Source organism: Anas acuta, chromosome 4 (assembly GCF_963932015.1).
Source record: "Anas acuta chromosome 4, bAnaAcu1.1, whole genome shotgun sequence".
Classification (NCBI taxonomy): domain Eukaryota; kingdom Metazoa; phylum Chordata; class Aves; order Anseriformes; family Anatidae; genus Anas; species Anas acuta.
This window is the reverse complement of record NC_088982.1, coordinates 24,040,577-24,066,249: the sequence shown is the minus strand read 5'-3', so window position 1 is coordinate 24,066,249 and position 25,673 is coordinate 24,040,577. Positions and strand designations below refer to the sequence as shown.

The following is a 25,673-nucleotide window of genomic DNA, read 5'->3' as shown; positions in this document are numbered from 1 at the left end:
AAATATACCTGCAATTCACTCGGGGCTATTTTTTTCACCTTCTCTCTCTCTACTTTTTTTTTTTTTTTTTTCACTCACACGAATCTCCCTGATGCTCAGCCAGCTCCAGATTCTCTACCACGTGTTCATCTCAATTCCTACCATTTCTCCTGCTCATTCATATGTTTTCTTGTGTTCCCACTTCTCATATCTGGCAATGGGTCATGGGAAAATCCTTTTAGAAAGGAAAACAGAGACAAACCCCAAAACTGCGGGTTGGTACAGCAGACTAAATATTACTGCAAATTAGCTTGAATTCAGGAAACTGTAAAGCTCTTTTTTTTATTATTTATTTATTTATTCATAGATTATGTCAGCACATGTGTACTTATTTAGTCTTATTTCTTCCTTGCTACATGAAGCTACTTGCTTAGGGGGCTAAAGGACCTATTGCGAGTTACTACCTAATGTTTTCTTCCCCTATAAGTAATGTTCTGTTCTTACTATATCCAGAATCTGTTCAATTTATCAACTTATTCTTCCATTTAAATCTTTTTTACTATAAAGCTCTGTGAGAGAACATGCTCTTACAGTTTTTGAAGCAAGGATAGAAGCCTGACTAATTGAACCAAGGCAGTGTCATAACTCAATGATACTGAAAATTAATGAAGAAACTGGTTCACTCAAGGTTTTTTCTCCATGTGCTGGATTACAGATGGCTGCTGAGCAGATCTTGAAGGAAGTTTAAAAAATATTGATCAAATATAAATCCCGTAATCAAAAAATGAGTACATATAAAGTAGCAGCTTAAAACGTTCACATGCCTGCTAAAAATCTTCGTCTGCCTTCTTAATACTGTCAGATAAAGGAGGCTGACAGTTTTAGCATGTGCTTAACTGAAAATATAAAAGACTAGGCATAAATACGCCATGTCTGGAAGATAAAAAGAACAGTACCAAGATATACTTAAGAAAGCAAGTGCTTATGCACTTCATACAGTGTAGTTACAGTATATTACACAGAGTACACATGAGCTGCCTTGTCAAATTCAGATAGGATATAAATAGTGCTATTAGATGTTGGTAAAATTGTAAGTGGATACATATCACTCTACTATACAAAAAGAATCTCTCTGCTGGCATTCAATATCATAATGTTCTGTGACCATATCATCGTGGACTTTCCAATATTCAGACACAGCAAATTTTTGGTTAGTAATGTTGCTACTGTGAGCACAACTTTTGTATTGCTAAGCATTCATGCCTGTCAAGACTATGCTTTTCTCATTTCTGTGTTTGCTCTTGCCTTGTCTAACCTACTTCTGGCTTTGTCTGCTTAATAACCAGTATTTTGTCCTCTCCTTAGACACACATTCATGGTCCACTTTGTTAAATACCCATTCAGGTGCTGGCTCAGATAAACTCAGTCACCTTCTCTATTGACCAGTATTGCTGTTATTGAACACCATGCACCAGCACATTCGAGAAAACAAGAGCGTTCTTTTTACTCCAGACATCATCTGATATATTTTCCTCTTTCACCTCTGACCACACTATTTGGGACAAAAGTCATACAGTTCTCATGTATTCTAGACAAGGGACCAGAAGGAAGAGATGTGTGAAAGAGCATATTGAGAATTAATTTTGTACTAAATGCATACATGCCGTGGTTCACCACACATCCTGAATTTAGGAAAGTGTTCTTCCAGTGATGCTCGAAGCTCCATGCTGATGATCACTGTGTTGTCAGTGTGCTCCATTGTCATGCTGTCATAACCTGCATGGATGTAAAAATCCCACGAATTAGCCAAAGAAGCATTGTAAGGGTGAAATGACTGGTGCTGCAGAATTCACATATGCTATTGTATTTTGTACATTCAAATTGTTCTTTGCAAGGGTTTGAAATTCCAGCTTTTACATTCAGGTTCCCAAATGCTGTAGTGGCATACATGTGTAAGGTTTTAATGAACATTCCCTCAAGCTGTTCACAGAACACATTGACTGAGCCATCATTAGCTGCTTTTCTAGCAGCATAAACCTATGTGATCAATACATTTCCTGACTTTGTTCAAAGGCAAATTGTAATGATTCTATTGCTTCAAGTCATACCCAAACACTTTGATGCTTCCCTGAGTATGATAAAAGCAACCCTTTTTTTAAGGCTCTGAAGAGTACGCAACATATCTATCCATCATGATGAAGGGACCCCATCATTACATTACAGCTCTGAGATTTCGCATCCATTCATCAAATGTCTTTCTTTGACCATAATGGTAAATTCCCGATTTGTACTCATTTGTAAAGTTTCATATCATTCTTTTCTTTACTGCAAGCAGCAGGCATTGTACTTGCGAAAGAATGAGGAACAGCAGCATTACAAATACAATCAATACTTCTCCTGAAGAAGCCTCTTAATCAGAACTTTAATACCACACATGTTCCCATTTTTAACACATCATAGAATGGTCCCCATCTAACTGGGGAAGAGATCTTATCATCTCCCCTTAAGTGGGCAGCTGCTGTGGGCTAAATATACGACTAAACTTCCCCAGTTTTCTTGGTGGTATTTCATCTAGGAGTGGTCCCATGCACTCAGAAATTCCCCAAATCCATCTAGTTTTTCAAAAAATATCGAGCAAACAGAGAGCCGTATGCTACTGTTGCAACTGCAGCTAACTGCAGATTTCCTCATAACCTGGCTGGGGAAAAAATATAAATAAATCTGTGAAGGACTTTTCAGAACTGAAAAGCTGGATTTGCAATAGACTCCTTTTAAGTGACCGTAGGCTGATGACTTAGTGCTCTTTGTCACAAATGCTCGTGCTGTGCAGCAAGTATCAGAGAGCCAATAAAAAGTTAATGAAAATACAAGCTAGTCTGGAATGTGCCATAAATAAAGTAACTATACTTAATTAATAAAAATAGAATATGAGCTAACTTTATGCTTAATGGTCTAGCTACAGAGACTGTTCGTGAATTCAATTACCTGGAATCAAATATATCCAATCAGAACCTGTCCAATAGAAACTGGAAAATGTTGAAAAATAGTTAATTCGGCCATGGCTTTCCTTATATAAGCCTGAAAAAACATTTCACCTCAAAATGGAGAAAGACTCGACTGGTGAAATACTTAATTTTTTGCTGTAGCAATTCATGAATGTGAATCCTGGGAAATTATTAATAGTGACAGGAAGAAAATTGAAGCTTTTGAGATGTGGTGCAAGCAAAGACTCTTGCATATCTCCTGGACAGAAAAGAAGATAAATGCTCATATTAAAGATATTATTGGAGAAAAGTAGACTTGGTTGTCAGAAATGAATCGGTCTGAATGTATGTGCTTTGGAGACATCAGGAGTAGAGATGGAAATAACCTTGAAAATGTAATTACGGAGTGAATGGTGACAAGTCATCATAATAGAGAACCGCTAGGAGGGAGGTGGATAGATGGCAGGCAGTAGATTGCTGTGACTTCAGGTAGTGAATGCCCAAAACTAGCAATGGATTGAGGAGGCTTCTAAAAATTCTCCTATGATATCACCAATATGCAGGTGCTGATAAATTGATTTTACTTAACTTGCAAGCAAAGGAAACAACCACAATTGTTCTGTCAATACAGTATTTTATAAATTGCAAGTGTATTTGCAAGTATATGCTTTTTTACCCTCGCTTACCCATCCCTGTTTTCTCTGAATGTGACTTTGTATCATGAAAGTCTGGTTGCAAGTAAAACTGCCCTTTCGGCAAGCGTGATTCAAAATAAGGGCAGTTTCAGACACTGTAACAGAAAACTGTCCTTGAGAAAAACAGTTTTTTTTTTTTTCTCCTTCAATTAGACAGCTTATGGCTAGAAATCAGTTTGAAAGGAGAACACCACCCATACAGTGGTCTCTGCCTTACTTCAGAAGGGGTGGTATTTCATGAGCCCTCAGTGAGTCGTGGGACTCTCCCTTCTCTTTCCCAAGGAAGCCCTTTCTGTCTCCAGATTGTCTTAATGAGATAGCACGCACAAGTCTCCCTCCAAGCTTTTATGGATTTTACTTTGATTAAAGCAACTTGTTTCCAAAGCCATCTTTGTTGCATTTATCACATACAAGTGGAAGACTTTTCTTCCTAGCTTTGTTTTCTGCCTGGCCAATGTAGAACATGGAACACACTCGTTAAGTCCCCACAGTAAGGACAAAGCACCACTTCTTGGTATATCCCTAGATGAGAGTCATTTCACTACAAATAACCTCCACAATGGGATGCATTTTGGAGCTCTTTTGTTGTAGCAGCACACATTGCTTAGAAACCTACCTTTAACTCAGATGAGCTGAGCGTAACCACCATTTTCAATTTACAGAAGATGTAAAAAGCACCAACTGCTATATAAAATGAGGTAGTTAAAACAATTAGATGCTGTTATCCAAGACATATTACACTGCAAAGTTTAATTAGAAACATCAAGGATTTTTCTGAAGACCCAATACAGCAAACTTGGAGGCTATAATTTTAATTGGAGGCACTGTGTGCAAATGCATACGTGAAAGAACAAACTGATAGACAAAGAGGAAAGAAGAACAGGAGCAAGGACTAATACCAAAGTCAGAAAGCTATAGGAGAAACCTTCTGTGCAATACTGAGGACAAATAGATAAATAAATAAAATAAAATTCAAAGGCTCGTCATTTACTGAGTTCATAGGAACTTGTGTATTGCAGGAAAAAAAAAAAAAAAGAAAAAAAAAGTATCATGGAAAAAAATAAATAGGTTTTCACTAAAAAAAATAATTAAAAAAAAAAAAACATTCATAACTAGGAAGCAACCTGCCTGAAAGCAACCTGATAGATATTGAAATCTGGCTAAATACTAGAGCTGAAAGCAAGTAATGATGTTTTGTTTCCTCTTGACCTATTGTAGTGGGTTTACGTGGCAAGGTTTGGTAGCAGGGGGCCATAGGGGTGGTTTCTGTGAGAAAGATCTAGAAGCCGCCCCATGTTTGGGAAGGGCCCCGTTGTTTTCCAGATCTGAGCCAATAAGTGATGTTGTTTTGCGCCTCTGTGAGAGCATATTTAAGACAGGGAAAAAAACGCTGCGACACACAGCAGCCGGGAGAGTCAAGGGAGTGAGAAACAGCCTTGCAGGTGCCAAGGTCAGTGAAGAAGGAGGGGGAGAGGTGCTCCAGGCGCCGGAGCAGAAGTCCCCTGCGGCCTGTGGTGAGGACCATGGTGAAGCAGGATGTCCCCCTGCAGCCCATGGAGTACCACGGTGGAGCAGGGTTTCACGCTGTAGCCCGTGGAGGAGACCACGGTGGAGCAGGTGGCCCTGCACCGACGGAGGCTGCCGCCTGTGGAAGACCCCTGCCGGAGCAGATTCCGGGCCGGACCTGTAGCCCGTGGAGAGGAGACCACGCAGGAGCAGGTGATCTGGCAGGAGCTGCTGCCCGTGGGGGAGCCAGGTTGGAGCAGTTTGCTCCTGAGGGATGGACCCCGTGGTACGGACCCATATCTGGAGCAGTTCTGGAAGAGCTGCTGCCTGTGGGAAGCCCACGCCGGATCAGTTCGTCAAGGACTGCATCCCGTGGGTGGGACCCCACAGCACAGGGGACGAGAGTGACCGAGAAGGAGCGGCAGAGAAGAAGTGCTGTAGACTGACCATAACCCCCATTCCCCCGTTCCCCTGCGCCGCTCGGGGGGAGGAGGTGGAAGAGGGTGGATGGGGGGGAGGCGCTTTTGGTTTCTTTCCTTTGTTTCTCACTTCTCTAGCTTGTTAGTAATGAGCAATAAATCTTACTATCTGTCTTCTTATGCTGAGTCTGGTTTGCCCGTTACACTAATTATTGCGTGATTTTCTCGTCCTTATCTCAATCCTTGAGCCCCTTTCACATATTTTCTCCCCATTCCTCTTCTGAGGAGAGGGGGAGTGAGAGAGCGGCTGTGGTGGAGCTCGGCTGCCCACTCGAGCGGAACCACGACACCTATTTGTTGCCTAAAAAATACAACAGTGAAGGACCACACTCCACCTTTGCAGAGAGGTTCTGCCAAGCAGGACTTTTCAAGAGCATAGCTATTATTAGGAAGACAAGTGCTTTGCTAACCCACCAGATAGAATTTCTTACTTGTTTGCCCAGCTGACTGACAGATATGACTTACTCTGCAGTTTGTGATACACTGCAGTGTCTTGATACGACGACTTCTTCGTTCTTGATCACTTGTACTATCTGTGCTTACTGTACTAACAAAGACCTGAGGACAACCATTAAGTGCACGTTGCTTAATTTAACATGAGCTAAGGGATTCCCTGGGCTTAAAGTTATCACTCCATGCTCTCTTCTGTTTCACTTGAAAGCTGTTTTGTTCTGAGAATCTTGTGCTGCATTATTTCCCCTACCAGAAAAAAACATTCCTCTTTTCCTGCTGCTTTCCTTTAACCTCTCCTGACATGACAGAGAAAGAAGTGGAACAAACTTGCCCCACAAGAGTGCACAGCACCCTTTGTTTTAGTCTGTTTATAAATTCCACTTGCAATGGTAGATTAAATATATTAATAAACTAAAAAAAAAAAAAAAGGATTGGATTAAATATACTTCAAAGAAAATAACACGATTAAAAGTAAATAAATTTCAATAGAAATTTGGCCAGGTAGGAACTCAATAAAATCTGAGTAAAGACTAAAGGACTGGATCTTATTATTAGACAGAGCCATCCATTAAACCCCAACTGATCATGTGAACCTGGCTACAGCTGTAAAAGCAGCAGAGTCCAAGTCAGATCTCAGCTGCACGCTGAAATTAGAAAGGTGAAGGTCAAATAAGCAAAGGCAACAAACCAGACACTAGCGGCTGCAGTCATGTCTGCGAGCAAATTTCAGGTCTCTTCCTTCAGACTACGAGCACCACAGGTCAGATGATCTGCAGCTTCTGTGTTTGCACATTTGGAAAACTTGATGCGTGCATTCCTGCTAATTGGCAGTTAAGGGTTCATTCATACCTCCCTTAATTGGGTCTGATATCAGAACCGCACGTTTTGTTTTAGCCCTTTAGAATTTCAAATGGTGCAGAAGTGTGTATCCCGCTGCTTCCCTTCTGCCTCTGCTGCGGAGAGATGAGAGACAGGCCACTGCCTAATCAGCCCGTGATTACAGAATTTGCACCTACTCCTCTCTCAACAACTTAGCTGATCATGATTTGTCTAAGACTCATTCAAAACAGCATATATCTGACTAACAGCATCTAAATTAATAGCTACCCTAAGAGCCCTCTGACAGTTTTACACCGGCACGCTGGCAAAATACTCCTGCTGTGGACCCAGGCTACGTCAGTGAGGTTGTGCTTTGTACTGATACCAGAAACTACAGGCAGAGAGGAGGAGCAAATCCTACCAGGAATGGAATTATCCACCAGTAGAGCTGCATCCACATTTAACAGCTCAGGACTCCAGCAACATCGGTGCTGGGGAGTGGCCAGACTTTTCATACTGCTGGCTAATCGTGTCTGTGAAAGCAGAAATCTACTGTAAACCTCTCCTTGAATACTTAGATTTCTACTGATGTGTCTGGGGATTTTTTTCTCTGGTATACACCAGAAACAAAACCCTGAGAATTAAGAATCTTCAAACGTTATTCCATAGTAATTACTAACTTCGCTTTTTATCTGAAGTCTGCAAGAAGATGCAGAGGTCTTGGTCCACGCAACCAAGAGCACTCCAGTGCACGGCTTCATGAACAGCTTGCTCAAGATGAAATAACATTTTAACTGAATGAGCCAACCTTAGCTGGCACTTCGAAGTGAAATCTATTAACTGTCACATCTAACTACATATTAGTTATAGAGTATGTTTATCTTATAATACAGGAGTTTATCTTATCCTTCAGTGGAAAACAAAAATGACGAGAAGTGCACGCTAGAGCTCTGCACTGTGTTTGTTCTTAACTTAGACTAAAAGCAAGCTGTGGGACAGCAGCCCTCTCCCCTTTCATTTTTTTTCCCTACTTCATGACCTGCTGTACAAAGGTTTCTAGGTAAAGATGAGTCAGTTTGTGAAACACTCGTAACTACAAGATCACAAGAAAACGTTATGACACCAGCTCATATTAACAGTTTACAAAAACCACCACTTTTCAAGGATACAACAATACTTAAACATTTAAAAACAAACTTCACAGATTATAGTGAAATTTCTAGAATATGACACCTATGTGACTTCAGTTCTGCCCAACAAAGTCTGTTTAGCATCTTCTTGTCTTCATATTTAGGTCATAAAAAAAAAATCCTACAAAGGTTCACTTCACATTTATTTCTCGTACCTTTTTTACTTACTAACTTCCATTCTCTCTTTTTCTATTTAAATTGAAGACAGCTCATATAGGTTTTTGATATATACTTTTCCTTTTTAGTAACAGAATAATCTTTTAGGATTTGTCTCTGATTTATTGTGTTAATTCAAAGTATATTAAAAATGAGGAATCTACATCAAATGAAGTGCTCATATTAGTCATTTGAATCGGGAAGCAACGTACCTAATGTAAGAATTGTAAAGATAAAGAAAAAAACAAGTTCCTTAAAAGTATAACTGTTTTGACAATATGCATTTTTGTATGTTATTGACAACAACTAAGGGTTGACAGGTAGTCTGAGTACTTCAGCTCTAAGGCAAATCTAATCTAAACGGCCACTGAATTTTGATGTTGGCTTTTTATTATTTATTATTCTTTTCAAGCAGTAAAACCTCCTTAAAACTGAATCCTGTATCCCACTCCCATGGTCGCCTTTCTGTTGTGAGTGCCCCAATCCATTGATCCTTAAGCCTGGTGACAATCCCTTTTTTCTAACCTTGGACTTACAATCAGATCTAAACCCTTTGCCTGGCATCATTCTAGATTCCCAAATCAGCATCTGGGATCCGCTGTGTATTTCTGGCAATTCTCAATTGTTTCCACTATTACCCTTCTGAGCTGGTTTCACGTAGGCTATGGACACTCAAGGCTTTCCATTTAACTCCTGCAGGACAACATTGCAATCAAATTGGGAATATAGGTATAGAAAAGAGAATTCCTACCCACACATTATTACGCCTGAAGTACCTGAGGGCTCCTCAGTCTTCATTTTCCTCCCAGCTCTTGTAAACCTGGACACAGACATCCTTCCCACGAGCTGCAGGGCTCATCCCTCCTGCGGGCCAGGCCAGCCCCACTGCTGCGCATAGCTCCTGTACACTCAGCCAGCTCCTTGTCCCCTTTGGCCACACTGACCCCAGCTGTCTTCCTCAGATTGCCTCTGCAGAAAATACACTAGAGGTGTTCAAAAGTGAGAACGATACTTTCAGCTGGTTCACTTAGCCAAGAAGTTGCAGACAGGGTGGGCAGCTGGATAAGTACTTGTGTCTATACGTGGACATGTATTACATGAACTGCAGATTCAAAATGGACAGATACATCCTACTTTGCTACTGACCTTCTTTCCAGACATATTCCATCTCTTGGAAAGATGAAAGAATATTACATTACAGGGCCATTTCACAGGAAAAGCTTTCCTGAGAATACTGGCAAGGGCCCCTTCGATCTGCACCTTCAAGTTTCTGCTGAAGATTTATAAGGAAACCAACGTTTGAGATGCTCATCTGCCAACAGCGAGGGCGAAAAATGCAGATGTCGATGTGTAGATGTGGATCTATCCCCAAACTATCTGAGGAAGGGCTATTTACCTGCCTTCACACTGTTGGTGCCATCGTGCACAATTTACCACAAATTTTGTGATATATCACACCGGCTGGGCCTCAACACCATCGCCGGGGGAAGAAATAAAAGCTGAAAGGGAAACGTGGGGTTGAGCAGCGCCCACAAAATGCCACAGAAACTGCCAACAGCACCACACACCTTGGTGTGGGGAGCACATGCTGTGGGGACAAACATGTCCCAGTCCCCTCTGCATCCCCCAGCCCTCACACACACCTCACTTGGCAAAGGAGGAGACCCCTGAGGGTCGGGGCTCGGCTGGGGGACAGCCCTGAGGGTTTGGGGAGCCCTGAGGGGCTGGGGGCAGCCTTGAGGTACTGAGATTAACCCTGAGGGGCTGGGGGCAGCCCTGAGGTGCTGGGGTTAACCCTGATGGGCTGGGGGAAGCCGTGAGGACTTCAGGGAGCCCTAAGGAGCCAGGGGCAGCCCTGAGAGACCGCGGGGAGCACTGAGAGACTGCAGGGAGCCCTGAGGGGCTGGGGGCAGCCTTGAGGTACTGAGATTAACCCTGAGGGGCTGGGAGCAGCCTTGGGGTACTGAGATTAACTCTGAGGGGCTGGGGGCAGCCCTGAGGACTTCAGGGAACCCTGAAGAGCCAGGAACAGCCCTGAGAGACTGCGGGGAGCCCTGAGGGGCTGAGGCCAGCCCCGAGGGGCCAGGGGGAGCCCCGAGGGGCCGCTCCAGGGCTTTTGGCGCCAAGCGTGAGGCAGCGCTGCGGCGGCCGTGCCCGGTACTGCCCGGTACTGCCCCGCCGCCGCCCTGCGGGAGGCTCGGCGGGGGGACGCCGCTCTCTGGCCGGTTCCCCCCCGCTGCCCTGCGACCGGGGCCGTGCCGTGCCGGGCTCGGGGAAGGGGGGGATCCCGCCTGGGCGGCGGGAGGAGGGAGGGGAGGCCGGGGGAGGGGGCGGCGCGGAGCCTCCTCCCGGCTGCCCTTCCCCGGCCGGTCGGAGAGCGGCACTGTGGCCCCGCGGCGCACGCTCCGCCGGAGCCTCCCCGTCTCCCCCTGCCTCCTCCGCCGCCAGCAGCAGCAGCAGCGAGCAGCTCCCCCTCCCCCGTTCCCCGAGCAGGAGCCGCCGCACCGCGGAGCAGGGAGGGAGGCGGCGAGGAGCGCAGGGCAGCGGCCGGCGGCGGGGGGGCGGCGGCGGCGGCGGCGGGGCGAGGAGCAGCCGGCGCGGAGCCTGCTCAATGCTGCACCTTCCGGAGCTGCATGAGGTAAAGGCGGCTCCGCGTCCCGCTCCCCTCCTTCCTCCCCCTCCTCCTCCTCCTCCGAGGGGGGCCGGGGGTGCGCGGGGCCGGGGCCCGGGGGGGCTCTTTGTGGGCCCCGCTGGGGTGAGGGGCGGCGGCGGGGCGGCGAGGAGGGGCCGGGGGGCCGGGGGGGGCGGCCGTGAAGTTGCGGGAACAAACGGAAAGTGGGCAGCGGCCTGGCCCCCTGCCCGGGGGGGGCCCTGGGGCTCGGGGGGGGGCCGCCGGGGGGGTTTTGTTTGCGATCGCCGCCGCCTCCCTGCCTCCCTCCCCGCCTCCCTCCCCCTCCGCCGTTGGTTTCTCTGCCTCCTGATAGTTTTGAGGCCTAAGCGCTTAGGCCTCGGCTCCCGGCGGCGGGGGGCCGGCTCCGGAGCCCCCCCTGACGGGGCCGGGGCCGGTTCCCCCCCGCTCCCCTCCCTCCGGGGCTGGCGGCGGGGCCCCGGGGCCGGGGCATCCTCGGATGGGGGCCGAAATTTCATTGTAAAAGCCTCGGCTCCGAAGTGAGAGCGTCGGGCTGGAGCAGCCCCGCGATGAAAGGAGGCGGCGGGGGGGAGCCGAGGGGCCGGGGCGGCGGGGGGGGGCGGCGGCCCGGCCCCGGGGCTGCCCGGCCCGGCGGGGGGCGGTGGCGGGGGGCTCGGCCGGCGCGGCGGGGAGCGGGGCCTTGTGCGAATTGAGGGTTAGAAATGGGAAAAAGAGGGTTAGAAAGTCGTGCCCATTCCGCTGAACTTTTGTTTTCTGACCGATAGAGGCCGGTAGAGGACTGCGCGGAGGGAAAGTTTCTGAGCGGCGGCGCCAGGATGGACTTCCCTGCTACCCAGCCGAAACCTGCCGCCGACGGTAAAATCATCTACTACCCGCCCGGGGTGAAGGAGATCACGGACAAGATCACCAACGATGAGGTGGTGAAACGGTTAAAGGTGAGCCATCCCGACCCCTCTGCCCCGCCACGCTCTCTTCTCGAAGGAAACGTTTCCTCACAGGAGAGGAGGGCAGCCAGCGGGTTCTTGTCGTGGCTGAAATGTCCGCTCCTTGCCTGCAGACCCTCACAGCAGTGCTGCTCCCTTGCTTCTCCTTAAAGAGGAGAAATCCTTTTATTTCGTTTGTAATTTGTGACTGTATCCCCGTGTTCGCTCAAAGCTGGAGTCGATGCGGCTAATTTGTGCATGAAATACATCCGTGGTGCTGGAGACAGGTCTGAAGCAAAATCCTAAGTAACAATTTCAGGATATATTACTGAAAATACTCGCTGTCAAGCTAGAAGGTGTCTGTGGGTTCCAGCAGAGCAAGATGCAGTGGGGTGGGGGAGACAACTGGATCCAGTGTAGGGTGTTATGGACCAAAAAGCTAGCACTGTTTACAGACAGCAAAGGTGAATTTCTGGAGTTTGTAGGTGGAGTTTTGAAATTGTTTCATATGTAAAAATGCCTCAGATTCTGCAATTTGATTCAACTTGTGTGTGTCTTTCCTATTCAGTATAACTGGTGCTTGGCAAAGTTGCTAAATTTTCATAAACAAAAGGGATTGTTATAAAAGCATTTTTTCTGCTTGTTTGACATCATCCTGGGGGACTGTGAGGCTTACCTCTGTTTTTAATTTTTTTAATCTGCTTTTCCATTAGAAACATGAAATATTATGATACAATCGTATTATTTCTTAACTCTGTGCTGAAGATTGATCAACACTTAACTTTATTCTCTAATATTGGCACAGCTCATTTGCTAACACCATGGTCTTTGGACCAGAAAGTTGTCGTAACCTGGGATTTGGTCCTGTGCCCAGGGTGGAGATGTAGTAATGATTTTTCTGAGATCAGAAATATTCTCTCATCTGATGATGTGTTTCCCATCACAACTGTAACCCCACAAAGATTGAAAAATAGAAATTGTAGTCTTGGCTAGTCACTGAGTACCCTGAAATATGCCTTAACTATAAATGTGGAGAGACGATAAGCTTTGTCTGATGCTGTCTCAAAGCAATGAGGTATATGCCAGTTGTTACTTGGAAAATGAGCCGTGCTGTCCAATTGTAGTTTTGAAAATTGTCTGTTGAACGCAGGAGTCTAACCTGGTATTTTCAGAGCTGCAGTGGAATATTGCCAGTTACAGGAGAAGAACCTAGAGCTTTGTTTGGACAGAGACCTTGAATCAAAGTTTGCGTGGAAGGGGGAGGAGCGCAGTTTTGAGACTAAATGACTCTTTATTTTGTCCCAGTTGGAGAACTTGTAATGGTGGGCCATGCCATCCGAGATAATAGAAACAGTAGCATCTGAAAGTCATACGTATGTGTTTCACAGAATTCATACGTTTGTGTGTTGGATGTAATATACAGGTTAAGAAAAGATTTTTTTTTTCCTGTCATTTTTTAATTAAGTGCTGGTAAGGAATTCAGATGACCTCAGAACTGTAGACTAACCTTAAATGGGAGCAAGTACTTTGCAAGTGGCCCCACTGTCACTGAAGCAACAGAGAAAGATTTTTCTTATATTAGTACTGCTTAATCTTAGCTTGAGGATTTTTTTTTTATCAGATGTTCACTTTACTGAATCATCAAGAGGATTGAAAGTACTAGTGCTGTGTTTCAGAACTAAGCCAACAAATGCCGTTGCTCTTCATTTTTGCATAGACGTGTATAATCCTTGAGTGAGAAATCCATGCTTCTTTACATCAGCTTCATTTATAGAAAAAAGTCACACTGGCACATGGAATATTATTATGATGGAGTACTTGAGATGGAAATGCTTGAAAAAGTTTTGTTCAATATAAAGACAGCTCTCCAGAGCTTTAAATATGACAATGATAAAAGCCAGCTTTAGCACGATGTACAAATTCAGGCATGTTTTGATCCTTGCAACTATTTTTTTCTCCTTTTCCTCGGCCATATATGACCTAAAGATGCTCTGTGTGTCCTTTTTTAGAAGATGCATATGCAACTTGGTGTTTTGACGACCAATCTTTGGGTCGTCAAATTTTTGTTCTCTAACTTAACAAATTCATGGTCAACCTAATCAGTTACAAATTTGTGTCCGTATTAGCAACTTTCTTGATATCACATCTGTATTTTTGTGTCCAGACCTCTTCTCGTAATGAAGGGTTTTCTTATTATTGGAACTTGAGACATTCTGGGCACCTGTCCCAGAGTGCCTGAGCAGCAGCTTTTGTGCCAAGGACTTTTTAAAAGAATGTTTTTCTATCCTTTCCCTCCTTCTGCTTGGGGTTGTGGGTAATAAAAATGTAGGCCAGATTCATTTACGGTGTTTTGATACATCTGTATGATAACATTAGCACTGTCCCAAAAATGGAAGTATTGAGAATTTGGAAATCAGCATGTACCTTCTGAGCAATGCAGAAAGGAAAAGCCTCTGAATTGCATATGTATGTTGAATGAAACACCAGGACTTCAGGTACTTAGTGGTGTCTAAGTGTTTTTTTTTGGTGTGTTAGGTTACACTGATGGGTCAGTGCCTTCCTGGAGTGGGGCAGTATGCTATGTATAATTTCAGGTATTAAAGAAGTGATTTTAACTGTATCGTGTGATGGCTGTGGACAAGTGTCCATTTCATGGATCCAATTAAGTTTAAGCCAAAGTAGGCATCTGGCAAGTAGCAGTGTTGAAACTTACTGCTGCATACTTCTGGTGTAAAATGAGTTTTTTTAGGCTAATGTTCAGCTTTACAATGCATCAGTTCATTAGATAGCAATTGGTTTCAGTGCTGTAAATAAAATGTTTGTCATTTTAGTAAGGTTTGTGGTGAGAAGCAGTATCTTTTACTTAACTGAGCAACCCAAATGGAAAACAACAAACATTCAGTCCCCATAGTCATTCTTCAGGTCTAAAATCAGACCAGCAATTAAATACAAGCTCAGAACAATTGTGCTCTCGGTATTATATTTCTTCTTTTAAGATAGTTGAAGGAAGTTTTAGAAACTCACCGTCCGCTGTCCCGCAAAGCTTCTTTACAACTCAAAAATTGTAATGATTGAAAATTTTCAAAGTTGGATTTATTTTACTGCCTTGTCAAACTTCAGACTTGCGTATTGTTGCCAGTAAAATACCAAATTTCAGATGCACTTTTTTTGGTTACAAGATAATATTTTGATGTAGTTCATATATATCCACATCATCGTTGTGAGCAAGGTTGAGGTGGTATACTTGATTGTCATGTAGACTTAAAATAGCTCTCTAAATCCAAAATGTAGAGTTTCTCAGAGACTGACTTTCTCGGAGCCTTTGTAGGCGAAGCAAGAACTGCCACTGAAAGATGCAGCTCTCTGCTGCTTGTCTCCTGCCTCTGTTCTCTACCCCTTTGCAAGCATTTTGTTTTGCCGCATGGTAAAACTGATGGGTGAACAGATTTGGGTTAAAACCTAGGAGAAAAAAATCTGTGTTAATTTTAGCCTGAATCATTTTCTTGCCTGTATTTTTTTTTTTTTTTTTTTGCAAGAGCTCACAAATGGCTGTGCTGGCACTGGGGAGAAGGCAACTTCTTTTTTTGTGGCAGTCCTTCCTTAGAGTGTTGAAGAAACTCCAGAGTCAGTTTTGAATGTGTAAGTTTGCAAAGGCTGTATTTTGAGATACTTATGCAGAAACTGTACAAAAGTCCCCATTTTTATCTTGCATGTTACTTTTTTTCAGTACAAGAAATAATGTGTGACGATGAGTTCCAGTACAGATTTGTATCAATAACGATGCAGTTTGATAAAGTGTGTGACAGATCTGTAGGAAAAAAAGAAAGTATTTACAGTGGAGTGCTTGGTTTTACATATACATATCAGTATAAGCAATGCTAACTCATAAAATATGTAAAAATCACATTTAGTCAGACACTAAAGATACAGAAACGCAAACAAAAGTTTCTGAAACCTTCCAAATGAGTCGATTCATAGATTTGTTTCAGGGTAGAGATTTTTAACAAAGCTTCAAGGCGGTATTAAAAAAGTTTTTGTGAAATTCAGAGTTCTGTTGGCCAGAAATGATCAAGGGTGATGCATTTCTTTGTCATAGCTGCGGATAGCATTCTGTTTAGTGCAGTTGTTTTTAGTTTTTTGGGGGGGTTCTCTTCTTGCAGTGTTGCAGCCAGTCCCATGGTCCTGTTGCTTTTCCCATGGTGATGTTCTGCCAAGGTGTTTCCTGCGAAAGTTTCTTTTTATTCCACCCCTCCAAATCTCCCCCTGCTGCCCCACCCCAGGGCCTAGTTTGCAATCCACTGGGGCAGTCAGCACTCCTAGCTTGCCTTGAAGTCTTCCTTATCTTGTCCCATGGCATTTTAAAGCTATTGGGTTTGAGCCAGGGTGGAAGGAGCACTCCTCATCCTGCCCATTGTCTTTCTGGGTATTCCTCTGGTTGTTAGGAGCTGGCCTCTTGTAGTTGGGCCTGGTGTGTTTGTATCTTTGGGAGATTATCACTGGAAACAGTTAATGCTTATAATTTCTTATGCACAGATAATTTTTAGGCATCTGTTACAGAATTTTCAAATTGAGAAAGGTTGCTGTTTTGCTATTTACATGTTCTGGAGTAGGCTGTGGAGGTGTGTGAGAGGGGAAAATACCACGGTGATGTGTACTCGCCTGATATTTCTGCATATGGCCGTTCTTCTAACTTCACTACACAAGCCTAAAGGACCTTTGATCTGCTCTGGCTATGCTTATGTAGTTATTTTGATGGAAACTTTAAAAAATATAAATTAGAGAAGAAATTCTATTTTATATTGTGTTTGAGAGGGGAAAAGTATCCATCTTGTGCGTTGGATTATATTTATTAATGTATTAATAAATTGCTGATAAGCGATGATGGGTGTTTCCATGGCTGAGACCTCTGACTTGCATGTACATGTGTGCTTAAACTTAAGAAAGATAAATAGTTTTGTGGAGGTCGTATTGCCAGGTTACAGAAACGATCCACAGATAATTATTCTAACACTTCTTAAACTTCCATTAATTGTATTTAACTGCAGACTGCAGTTTGCAGTGTTCTTGAGCTATTGCTGGCCACAGAAGCCTAAAGCCAAATTTCTAATTTGAATTTGCTCATAGTTTAATCTTTTTAATTAGTTTGACTCTTGTAACAATCAAGTTTTTCATTAACTAGGACAGGCCACTAGTCAGAGAAGAAGAAATCTTGTTCTGATTTCTTTTTTTTTGCTAATGGAGTGTTAGCTGTTTGCTTTGTAAATGCCCCAATTTTATCAATCCTTGGAGAAACAGACCGTGGAGGTTCACCCAGATGTTACTTCTTATTTTAAGCTGGTTGATGATGAGACCTTTTTTTTTTTTTTAATCTGGTAATTTTCTTTTGTTACAAGTACTTCGATAATTAATGGTAACTTCACGTACACAATATTCTTCTAACGGTGTCGTGGCAACAAAAAGCTAAATACATTACGAAAGAAGCAGCCCCAGTTTGAGAGGGGGAAAAAACAAAGTTTGCCAAATGAGACATGCTCACTTGTGATGACAGACCACTGAAATGGAGAGACTGGGTCAGAAGTCCTCATGTCCTTGTTTGTTCTACTCGAAACCTTGAAGAATTCTCCAGCTTTATTGTTGTGCTTTTTACTTTTTGGTGAGGTGAAGGCAGGATGGGAACCCTGGCTTAAAAGGTGGGGAAGGGAAGAGTTGCTGGGGAGGGAGGCAAGCTGGCTTCGTATGCCTGATGTGGCACATCCCGTTCAGAACACAGGTTCCTTGGATTTCAGTTACAATTATTGAATGCTTTGCACTTCTTTTAAAGCAGGCCTCCTCGTTTCTGCTTAGGAACCCAGAAAATTGTATTTTTTTTTTTTTTCCCCTAGGAAAAGTTCTATAGGTTGTTTAACAGGCATCATACAGAAACTTTGTAAGGGGTGACAGGATAGCATGCAGCAGTCTTCAAGTTCAAATGTTTTGACACGTGGCATAAAATGCTGCTTTCCTGCATTGTTTTCCTTCAGTTATGGTCTTCCAGCTTCAATAAATAAGAAAGGTGGCTGCTGGGCAATAAGCTCCTCTCGTAAACAACCTTGATTAACTACAGAGCAAGTCCTTTCTGTGGACTGTAAGAAGCAATGGTTTCAAACTTTGGGGCTTTTTTTTTAAATGCATGTAATCAGTTGGCAAATACCATATTAACATTAGGATTGAGGAGCTCGAACAGAGGTTTGATAAGCGTGGGTTTGTTTACCTTGGAAAAGAGCTGAATTGTATTAAAAGCGTACAGAATGACAGATAGTAAATGACAAATTTCTGGTTCCCTACCACCCTCCATGAAAAAAAGATCATTAATTGAAATTGAACATAAAAACTGTTGAAGGTTAGCTATTTCTCAGGCTCGTCCTGGAAGACTGCGGCAGAGCAGAGCTGAACTTAGGCTGTGGTTTGTACAAGAAGCATGCTTTAATCATGTAAATCACTTACTTTAGGTGGGTGTGCCTGGCAGTATGTATTTTTATGGTATAATGTGGGAGACTCCTGGTGTATTCAAATATTTTAAACAAAGTTTGGTTATAAAATCTTTGACATATCCCTGCATTCCTATGAGGGGGTTGTATGCATAAGTTTGCAAAACAGCAGTAGACTTTTTTTTTTTAAGCTGACTTTTAGCTGTGCTCAAAGTCTCGTAAATGGAGTGTTAATTTTTCTTTCACTTTATAGCACTGGTGTGAGATTGTACCTTGGTTTGCAGACAGCAGTATGGAGATGATTGATAGGCAACGAAATAGAATATCAACTGAGGTTACTTGTATTCCTTGTCTGCTTGAATCAATTCCTATTCTTTTGTCTGCTTAATGCCTATGTGAGTCTTCTGCTACCAAAATTGGGAAAAAAAAAAGCCAACCCAGATCATTAGTTCACAGGATATACACAGGATATATTAGAGACATTTTAGTTCTTAAAGAAACCAAACTTCTGTCTAGATCCCAATGCACGTTAAACATTCTTCACATATGAAGCTCTTCCAGACTGTAATATCTTCTTAATCACCATTGTTACCTAGAAATCTAAACCACATGCTTATTATTGGTGTCACTCGGAGCAGTGCGCGTTTGCTGACTCTGCAGCTGCAGTAAACTAATGAACTGTATTCCCACTGCTGTGCTGACATCAGAATTTGGCTATTGCAAAGATGTCTTAAGCATGAGGAAGTGCTGTTAAGGGTAAAGAAGGATGGAAGGGGTGCAACGTGTGCTCCTGCTCAGAAATGAAGGTTGAAAATTTTGTGCTACCTGGATCACATGGGATATCCTAAATATTTTATTAATGTGAGACAGGTACATACCTGATGGAGCTGATTTTTATTATCTTGTCATAGAAATTAACAGCTATCTCCAGGAAATTTGTCAAAACTTATCAAACTGATGAAGCAGTAAAGAAATTTTGTACTGGCAAAATACATTCATAAGCATTAAAAAGTTTGTATGCCTTTTCTATCTAAAAATTCCCTTTTTTTTAATTGATACATAGAAGGAAAAACATTTAAGGACAACACTTTAAAAGGAATCTGCAGTAATCAAATATTTCTGGAGTCTTTTGAAGACCATTGAAATGAGCCAACTTGAAACTTTTACTTACTGTGAAAATCTTATTAGTGTAGTTTTAAGTACCTGAGAATTAGTCTCTCACAAGTTGAAAAAGATGAAAGTAAATAGTTGATTTTGGGAAGTGTTTAATATAAAGAAAAATTATAGTTTGAGCATTGTGATTATCTGATTATTCCAGAAGTTTGGAATAAATTGCTTAAAAAACAAACAAAACAAAAACACAACCCCTCCCACCTGACTGACTTTATTTGTGTTGCCTTTTTAATGGAAGGAAAATGCTGTTGTTTTTTTCCCCTTAAAAGTTTTATTTTGCCTTCAGGTAGATAGTGGTCAAAACAGGGTAAGTCCTGTTTTATATTTTTGTTCTAACTGTTGTCTTCTGTTCCTGCTTGAAAATAGAGGCATGTACTTAATTATCCAAAATGCAGTAATATTTCTCCATAATAAATTCATTATTGAAGCTTAAAGAAACCATAGTTATAATTTAGTAGGGAATTTATTTAAAGTTAGATTTTGAGGAGTATGAAAATTGTTCTCTTCTTGTGATTTAAAAGAATGAAACCCAATACTCAGTCCTTTTAACTCTAAATAACTGTGGGCTTTTGTCCTAGTTCATTAGAAAGGATGTAACTTTTTTAAAAAATCTTTGTTTACATGAAGAGCCAAAGAGGAATCATTTAGAAATTATGCCCTTTGTTCTCACAGTGTCGCAATGTATTGTAGTTGAAGTGAAAGGAAGTTTTAGTTCTTAAACTATTCCAGTAATAAGAATGAGATAAAGTAGACTTTTCATACTTCTGATGGCAGAAACAGAATTCAGCATTCTAGGAAGAGGTGGAAGAGGTAGGTACAGCTCATTTATTTATTTATTTATTTTCTTTGACAGGTGGTTCTTTCTCAGCAATGAATTGCTGCAGAGTTAACATTCAATTGCTTAAAAACCAAAGCAAAAGGAAAAGCAAGAAAATTTTAAAGATTTTTCTAAAAATACATTTATTTAAATACCTTATTCAGTCATCTTTTGTAAATGTAGATGATATGTGTCACTATTTCTGGAAAACTTTGAATACAGCTCTTCTCCAAAGCTTCTGCTATCGACAGGAAAATTCTAGTGGCAAGAAGAGAAGAACTATTTTTGCCTGTGTGAAGTCAGTAAATGAGGGTCTAGGAGTTGCATTTGTGAGCTGTTAGTGACATTTTTTCTTAGAAAGCATGTATAGAATATGAAAGTAGGCATAACTCTGTAGCCTAAGGGAAACTGGGAAATCTGGAAATAAGCTTTCAGTTTTGTTCCAGTTGCAACGGGTAGTCCAGACTGCTGGTAAGTCATTAGAATTTTGCTTTAGGAAATAGGAGGTTTCACCAAATACTAAAGCTATGTCTTTGTAGAATTTATACACATGGTATGCATTCTGCTACAACTGAAACAAGTCAGTTGAAATCTTAATATTTAGGGTTTTTTAAAAATCTCTCTGAACTGGGAGTGAAAACCAATTTAAAGTCTGTTTCTAAACCTGGGGGAGGTGGGGCCAGCATGTAACATTTTCCAAAGGTACTCTTTCACTCCCAGCCTTTGTTTCCCTATAAAGAATAAAACACCTTCAGCCAGATTACAGAGAATGGCTGCCCTTGAATTTTCTTTCGTTCTGACATCTTTACCTATTGATCTGAGTTTTGGTTCTTCCCTGGAGCCTTCTGGTCTGCTTTGGAGTTGTTACACAGACAAAACTGTATTCATATTCTCCAGGAGTTCTCCACTACAGTTCCTCTAGCAGCGAAGCTGATTTGAGAGACTTCTTTGAAGACTCTTACACTGGTTCTCCTCCTGAGAAACTGTGCAGTGGAACTGCACCCTAATGCACACTGAATTCTTCTGAGTCATTCCTACTTGGGTCCATGTGTGGGCTGAGATGAGTATGAAAGTTCCTGCATGCTAAGTGATTTAATGCCTATCAGCATTATTGTTAAAAGGCTGCGTCATGCCATATCCACATAAAATTGATTTTATATTTGGCTGATCACCTCCAAACTTTATAGATGAAAAAAATACTAATTGATAGCATTTCTTGAGGATTTATTATTTTCCTATTGTTTTTCAACATCTTTGTTAATCATCTCAAAAAGAAAACAACGACAAAACCAATTGGGGGCAAAAATAATTTCAGCAGGCAGGTGGAAAGGCAGGTGGGTAAATAATGACAGGTTAGTTCTGCAGAGAGCTGTGAGTCAGTTTGGTAATCTAAGGTGACCTGCATAGCGGGTATTTTAACATTGCCAAAAGCAAGTCAATTTGTCTAAAAATAAAAAATGCAAGTCCTCTTTACAGAGTGCCAAAGTTGTATGTGGAGACTTGTCATCCTGATGGTGTTGTACCTGGCTATTTTGAGTGCTCTAAGGTGACAGTGCTACTGAAGGAAGCAGTTTTTCACCCTTGCAGCTGCTGCCACTGCTGTTGAGGGAATACCAATTCCAAGTCATTTACCCTTGAGTCAGCTGCTCTCCCAAAGTTGTAGAAACAAATCAAGCTTGTGACGAGAAAGAGGAGAAAGTGCAAAATAGAGGTATGTAGTGACTGGAGGAGGGGGCAGGGAAATGATCAAGTTGTAAAGCATGGAGTTGTTCCACCAGTAGCCGGAGGATTACCCTTAATCAAAGTGCCTCACCCTGCTGGAATGTGTGGAAGCACAACACCAAGGCAGCGCTTTGAGCCAGAGGAGCAGTCCTACTTGCTCGTGAGCCATCCTTTTCCGACCTGCCAGCCCACATGTGTCTGTGGCCTGCAGGATACCGGATCATGGAACTGAGCCTGTCCAAAACTGTACGTTTTTTTTTTCCAGGGTAGTTTTCATGTGGATCAACACGACTTGTAGTGCCCCCTCCTTGTGCTGGCAGAATCTGCATGACAGTCGCAGGCTGGTAGAACTGTTACTTCCAGTGACAGCTTAATTTGGAACCCTGTTCGTTGCGTTAGACCTTATTAGATCAACTTAAAGATACATTAAACTGCACCCTAGGATTGGACTGAAGCAGTTCCGCCCTCCCCTGCGGGGAGACCTTTGCCTTGTACTGACAGTAGCACGTTTACAGCCACGTAGTGAGCCGGTTCAGGAAGCAGATCTATCTGAAAAGTAACCTGGCCAAAAAAGTGGTGTTTCAGTAGTGCCACTCATCCATCACCTGAGTGCTGGCGGAGTGGAGGGATAGCACTGACAGATTCAGGTTGACTCATGCTGCTGTGAAATTGCCCCCTAAGAAATTGTACAGCAACCCCCTCCCCTGCCAATTTGTTGAGACGAAATGAGGTATTGTCAATTTGTTGAGGCAAAATTGAAGTCTCTCGTTTCAGGGAGCTGCACATATAAGTGCAGTGAGTGATGCGCTACCCTTCCCTGTCTGGAAAAGAAACCATGATATGGAGAAGAATGTCGTTTGCTTAGAAACAATTTAAATCGCTGCTGTGCCTATATACAAATGTGTGAATCCCGCTGGTGCCAGTAATATTCAACTAAAGTGAATGTTGTGGAATCCATGATGATTTTCTTTGGCTGCTGTAATAGATCATATCATTCATGCTAACACACAATTGCTTTTAAAATAAATAGATTTTATATGGGAATTTGGAATTGGTGGGCTCATATCTAGTGAGGGGCCCTTACCCTTCTCCTTTCTCTAGGGGTGCTTGTTTATTTATTCATTTATTTCCCGTTATAGTCTTTCTCATTTATACAAACAAAAGAAAAATTTGAGGCTTCAGTGTTTTTCAAGCCATCCTAAGCCCGAGTGGCTCCCAGTTCTGTACTACTGTTATGATCAGAAGATGTGGTCTTTGATGTTTAGACTGGTCTTTTCCTGTTCTGCAGTCCCAACTACTGAGTCCTGAGCTGTGACTTGAACTAGAGTAGGCGGTACAGGCCCGTGCTTGCAAACAGATTTGTCTTCATGCCAGCTCTCATTCTTTTTTTCCCCCTCCTAATGCCTGCTGGAATTGATTGTTCTTTAAACAAAGACTTGCACTAACTTACACATCATACAGAGAAATGAATCTTATTTGTAAATAATCATACTTTGGGAAAAAAAAAAAAAAAAAGGTACTACCCTGAAGATAAGCACCGTAAATAGCTTGTTTCTTTTCCCCCCAAGTATGAGCTGTTAGAGTACAAGTAGTAAATCTTTTCTGTGTCAGCCCAAAGCCAGCATTAGTAACACTCTGCTGGGCTCATAGCACAGATAGACCACGAGTTTACTGTTGCACTGTACTGTACAGCTCTTCTCCCAGTATTCATAGAAAGTGAAAACACTTTTTAACATGTTAGGCATTTAACTTGTATTTCTTATGCTCTTCAGGGTCTGAAAAATATGCGGGCTAATTTATTAAGGTATGCTTGATTGGGTAAAAATCAGTCTGCTACTGAAAAGTGTTCAAGCATATATTTTTTTTATTCTTTGAAGTGACACTGTTTGCAAAGAGCTTGCACTCCTGTAGCATTGTATGCATTGAAATTCTGTAGCTGCCAAACTTAGAACTCAATTTTACCTGTTTTTCCATTCATAATTTGTATATGGAAACTTTTATGAAAATAGCAGCATGAAAATGTTGCCAGGAACTGTAGGATAAAGTGGTATGGATAATTATGATTATACAAATCCTCACTTTAAAATAATTTGATTTCCACTCATGTTATTGAGTGGGTTTGTGGCTTGTTCTTTTTAGTTGTTTCATTTCATATTATTATTAAAGCAAATCTTTCTTTGTAATCTTCAATTCAGAAAGCTGCATAAGGAATGAGCGCGTGGATCTGCCTTGCGTATATTCACCAGTTAGTAGTCTGTTGGGATTCCTGGGGTTCTGTCTGTTTTGTTTGTAAGGAAATTCTGGAGACCTCGAGTGAGTCTTGGTTCAAAATCTGTAACTAAATTCCATGTCTGATGGTATACGAAGAAGCTATGAGTCACTGATACCATTCGTGACCAAGGGATCAAATGTTCAGTGGCTTGGCCAACGCACAGCGACTTGGGTATGTTGGTTCTGGATGTTAATCCTGTTGCAGAGGGAAGCTAGATGAGATTCAGTACCAGTTTTAATACTGAAAACTGACTTCGCACTGTCTTAATTGGAACCAGAAAGCATGCAAAACGGTCTTAGTGAAAATGAAGGGGAAAGTTGTTCTGATTTCCCTGGGCTTCTTGGGGACAGCCGACCAGGAGGTACTGCTCTCTTACGCAGGATGAGTGATAACTAGACAGAAATCCACAACACTTGAGCTGAAAGAGAATATTTCAAATCTCAATACGTGACTCATGAGAACCAATTCTTGTTTGAAGTCTTTCTTTTGACAAGTAAAAGCAGATCCTAAGCAAATTCAGAGCAGATGCTGCAGGCTCGGTGTCAGCCGTGTACAGATGGCCCACAACCTGGGCTGTGTGCTGCCACCCGACTTCACCACTACGGATATAACCCTGCAGGTGAGCAGCCACAGCTCTGGCAAAAGACAAAAAGTTAAAGCAGAGCAAGGCAGCGGGTTCAGGTGGGCAGTAGGGCGTAGCTTTCTGCATCTTTTCGTGTCCTTTGCTGGATGTTTCCCTGTACTACTTGTTTCTTTTCTGTCCTTAATACAGGGCTGCTCTGAGCACTAGTGAGGAAAGTGCCAAGAGTCCTGTAGGGGAGTAACACCTCCTGGCCTGTCTACTTGGCAGGGAGTTTGAGCCCTCTCCTCGGTTTGGTTATTAGGCCTGCTCTCAACATCTGGCCTTGAGTTCTGTGATTAATCTCATCACGAATGGAGCTGTATTTGGGGAATAGCTAATAGAAATAATGAAACGTTTTCCTCAACGTGACTGACTTGGGCCACAACTTCTTGTCTCCTCCCATAAAATTAATCATCGAACATTGGGTCTCAGCCCTTTTCCTGAAGGTGCTAAAGGATTTCTGCTCAATGCCCAAGTTTTAGGCACTGAAAATTATAGTTGATAGCTTTTGTTCCCTGATCATAAATCTCAGCCATCAGCATTTTTAGGCTTTTAAATTAACTCCTGTAGCTATTAGAGACTGTTGCAAAACTCTGCGATCTGTAGGCCAAGGTGCACTTCTAATTCCTTCCTGTCATGCTACGCAGCTGCTCTGCAGAATGTTCTGACTTCGAGGTAAGCACAACAAAGCAGAATAAAACAACACACTGCTGCGTTTTTCTGTGTAGGGTGGGAAAACAAGCAGCATCCCACAGTACCTGCTTAA

The 25,673-nt window shown here is 42.5% G+C and overlaps 1 protein-coding gene and 1 long non-coding RNA gene across 4 annotated transcripts in view; one reads left to right on the top strand and one right to left on the bottom strand.

Annotated features, from left to right (window-relative positions):
• Positions 1-362: 362 nt before the first annotated feature.
• Positions 363-7,224, bottom strand: LOC137855220 (uncharacterized). Its single transcript, XR_011095608.1, has 3 exons — positions 6,785-7,224; positions 4,275-4,342; positions 363-1,755 (listed from the first exon to the last, which is right to left on the bottom strand). It is a non-coding gene; the product is annotated as an uncharacterized lncRNA (long non-coding RNA).
• A 3,418-nt stretch (positions 7,225-10,642) lies between these two features.
• PDS5A (PDS5 cohesin associated factor A) overlaps positions 10,643-25,673 on the top strand; it is a 78,579-nt gene continuing 63,548 nt past the window's right edge. The window contains exons 1-2 of one of the 3 annotated variants that reach the window (XM_068680144.1): positions 10,643-10,899; positions 11,676-11,846. In XM_068680144.1, the coding sequence (XP_068536245.1) occupies positions 10,873-10,899; positions 11,676-11,846 (198 nt within the window). In that variant the 5' untranslated portion in view covers positions 10,643-10,872. Of the gene's footprint in view, positions 10,900-11,237; positions 11,430-11,675; positions 11,847-25,673 lie in introns of those variants that run through there. The other 2 variants (XM_068680146.1, XM_068680145.1) reach the window with 2 other exon arrangements.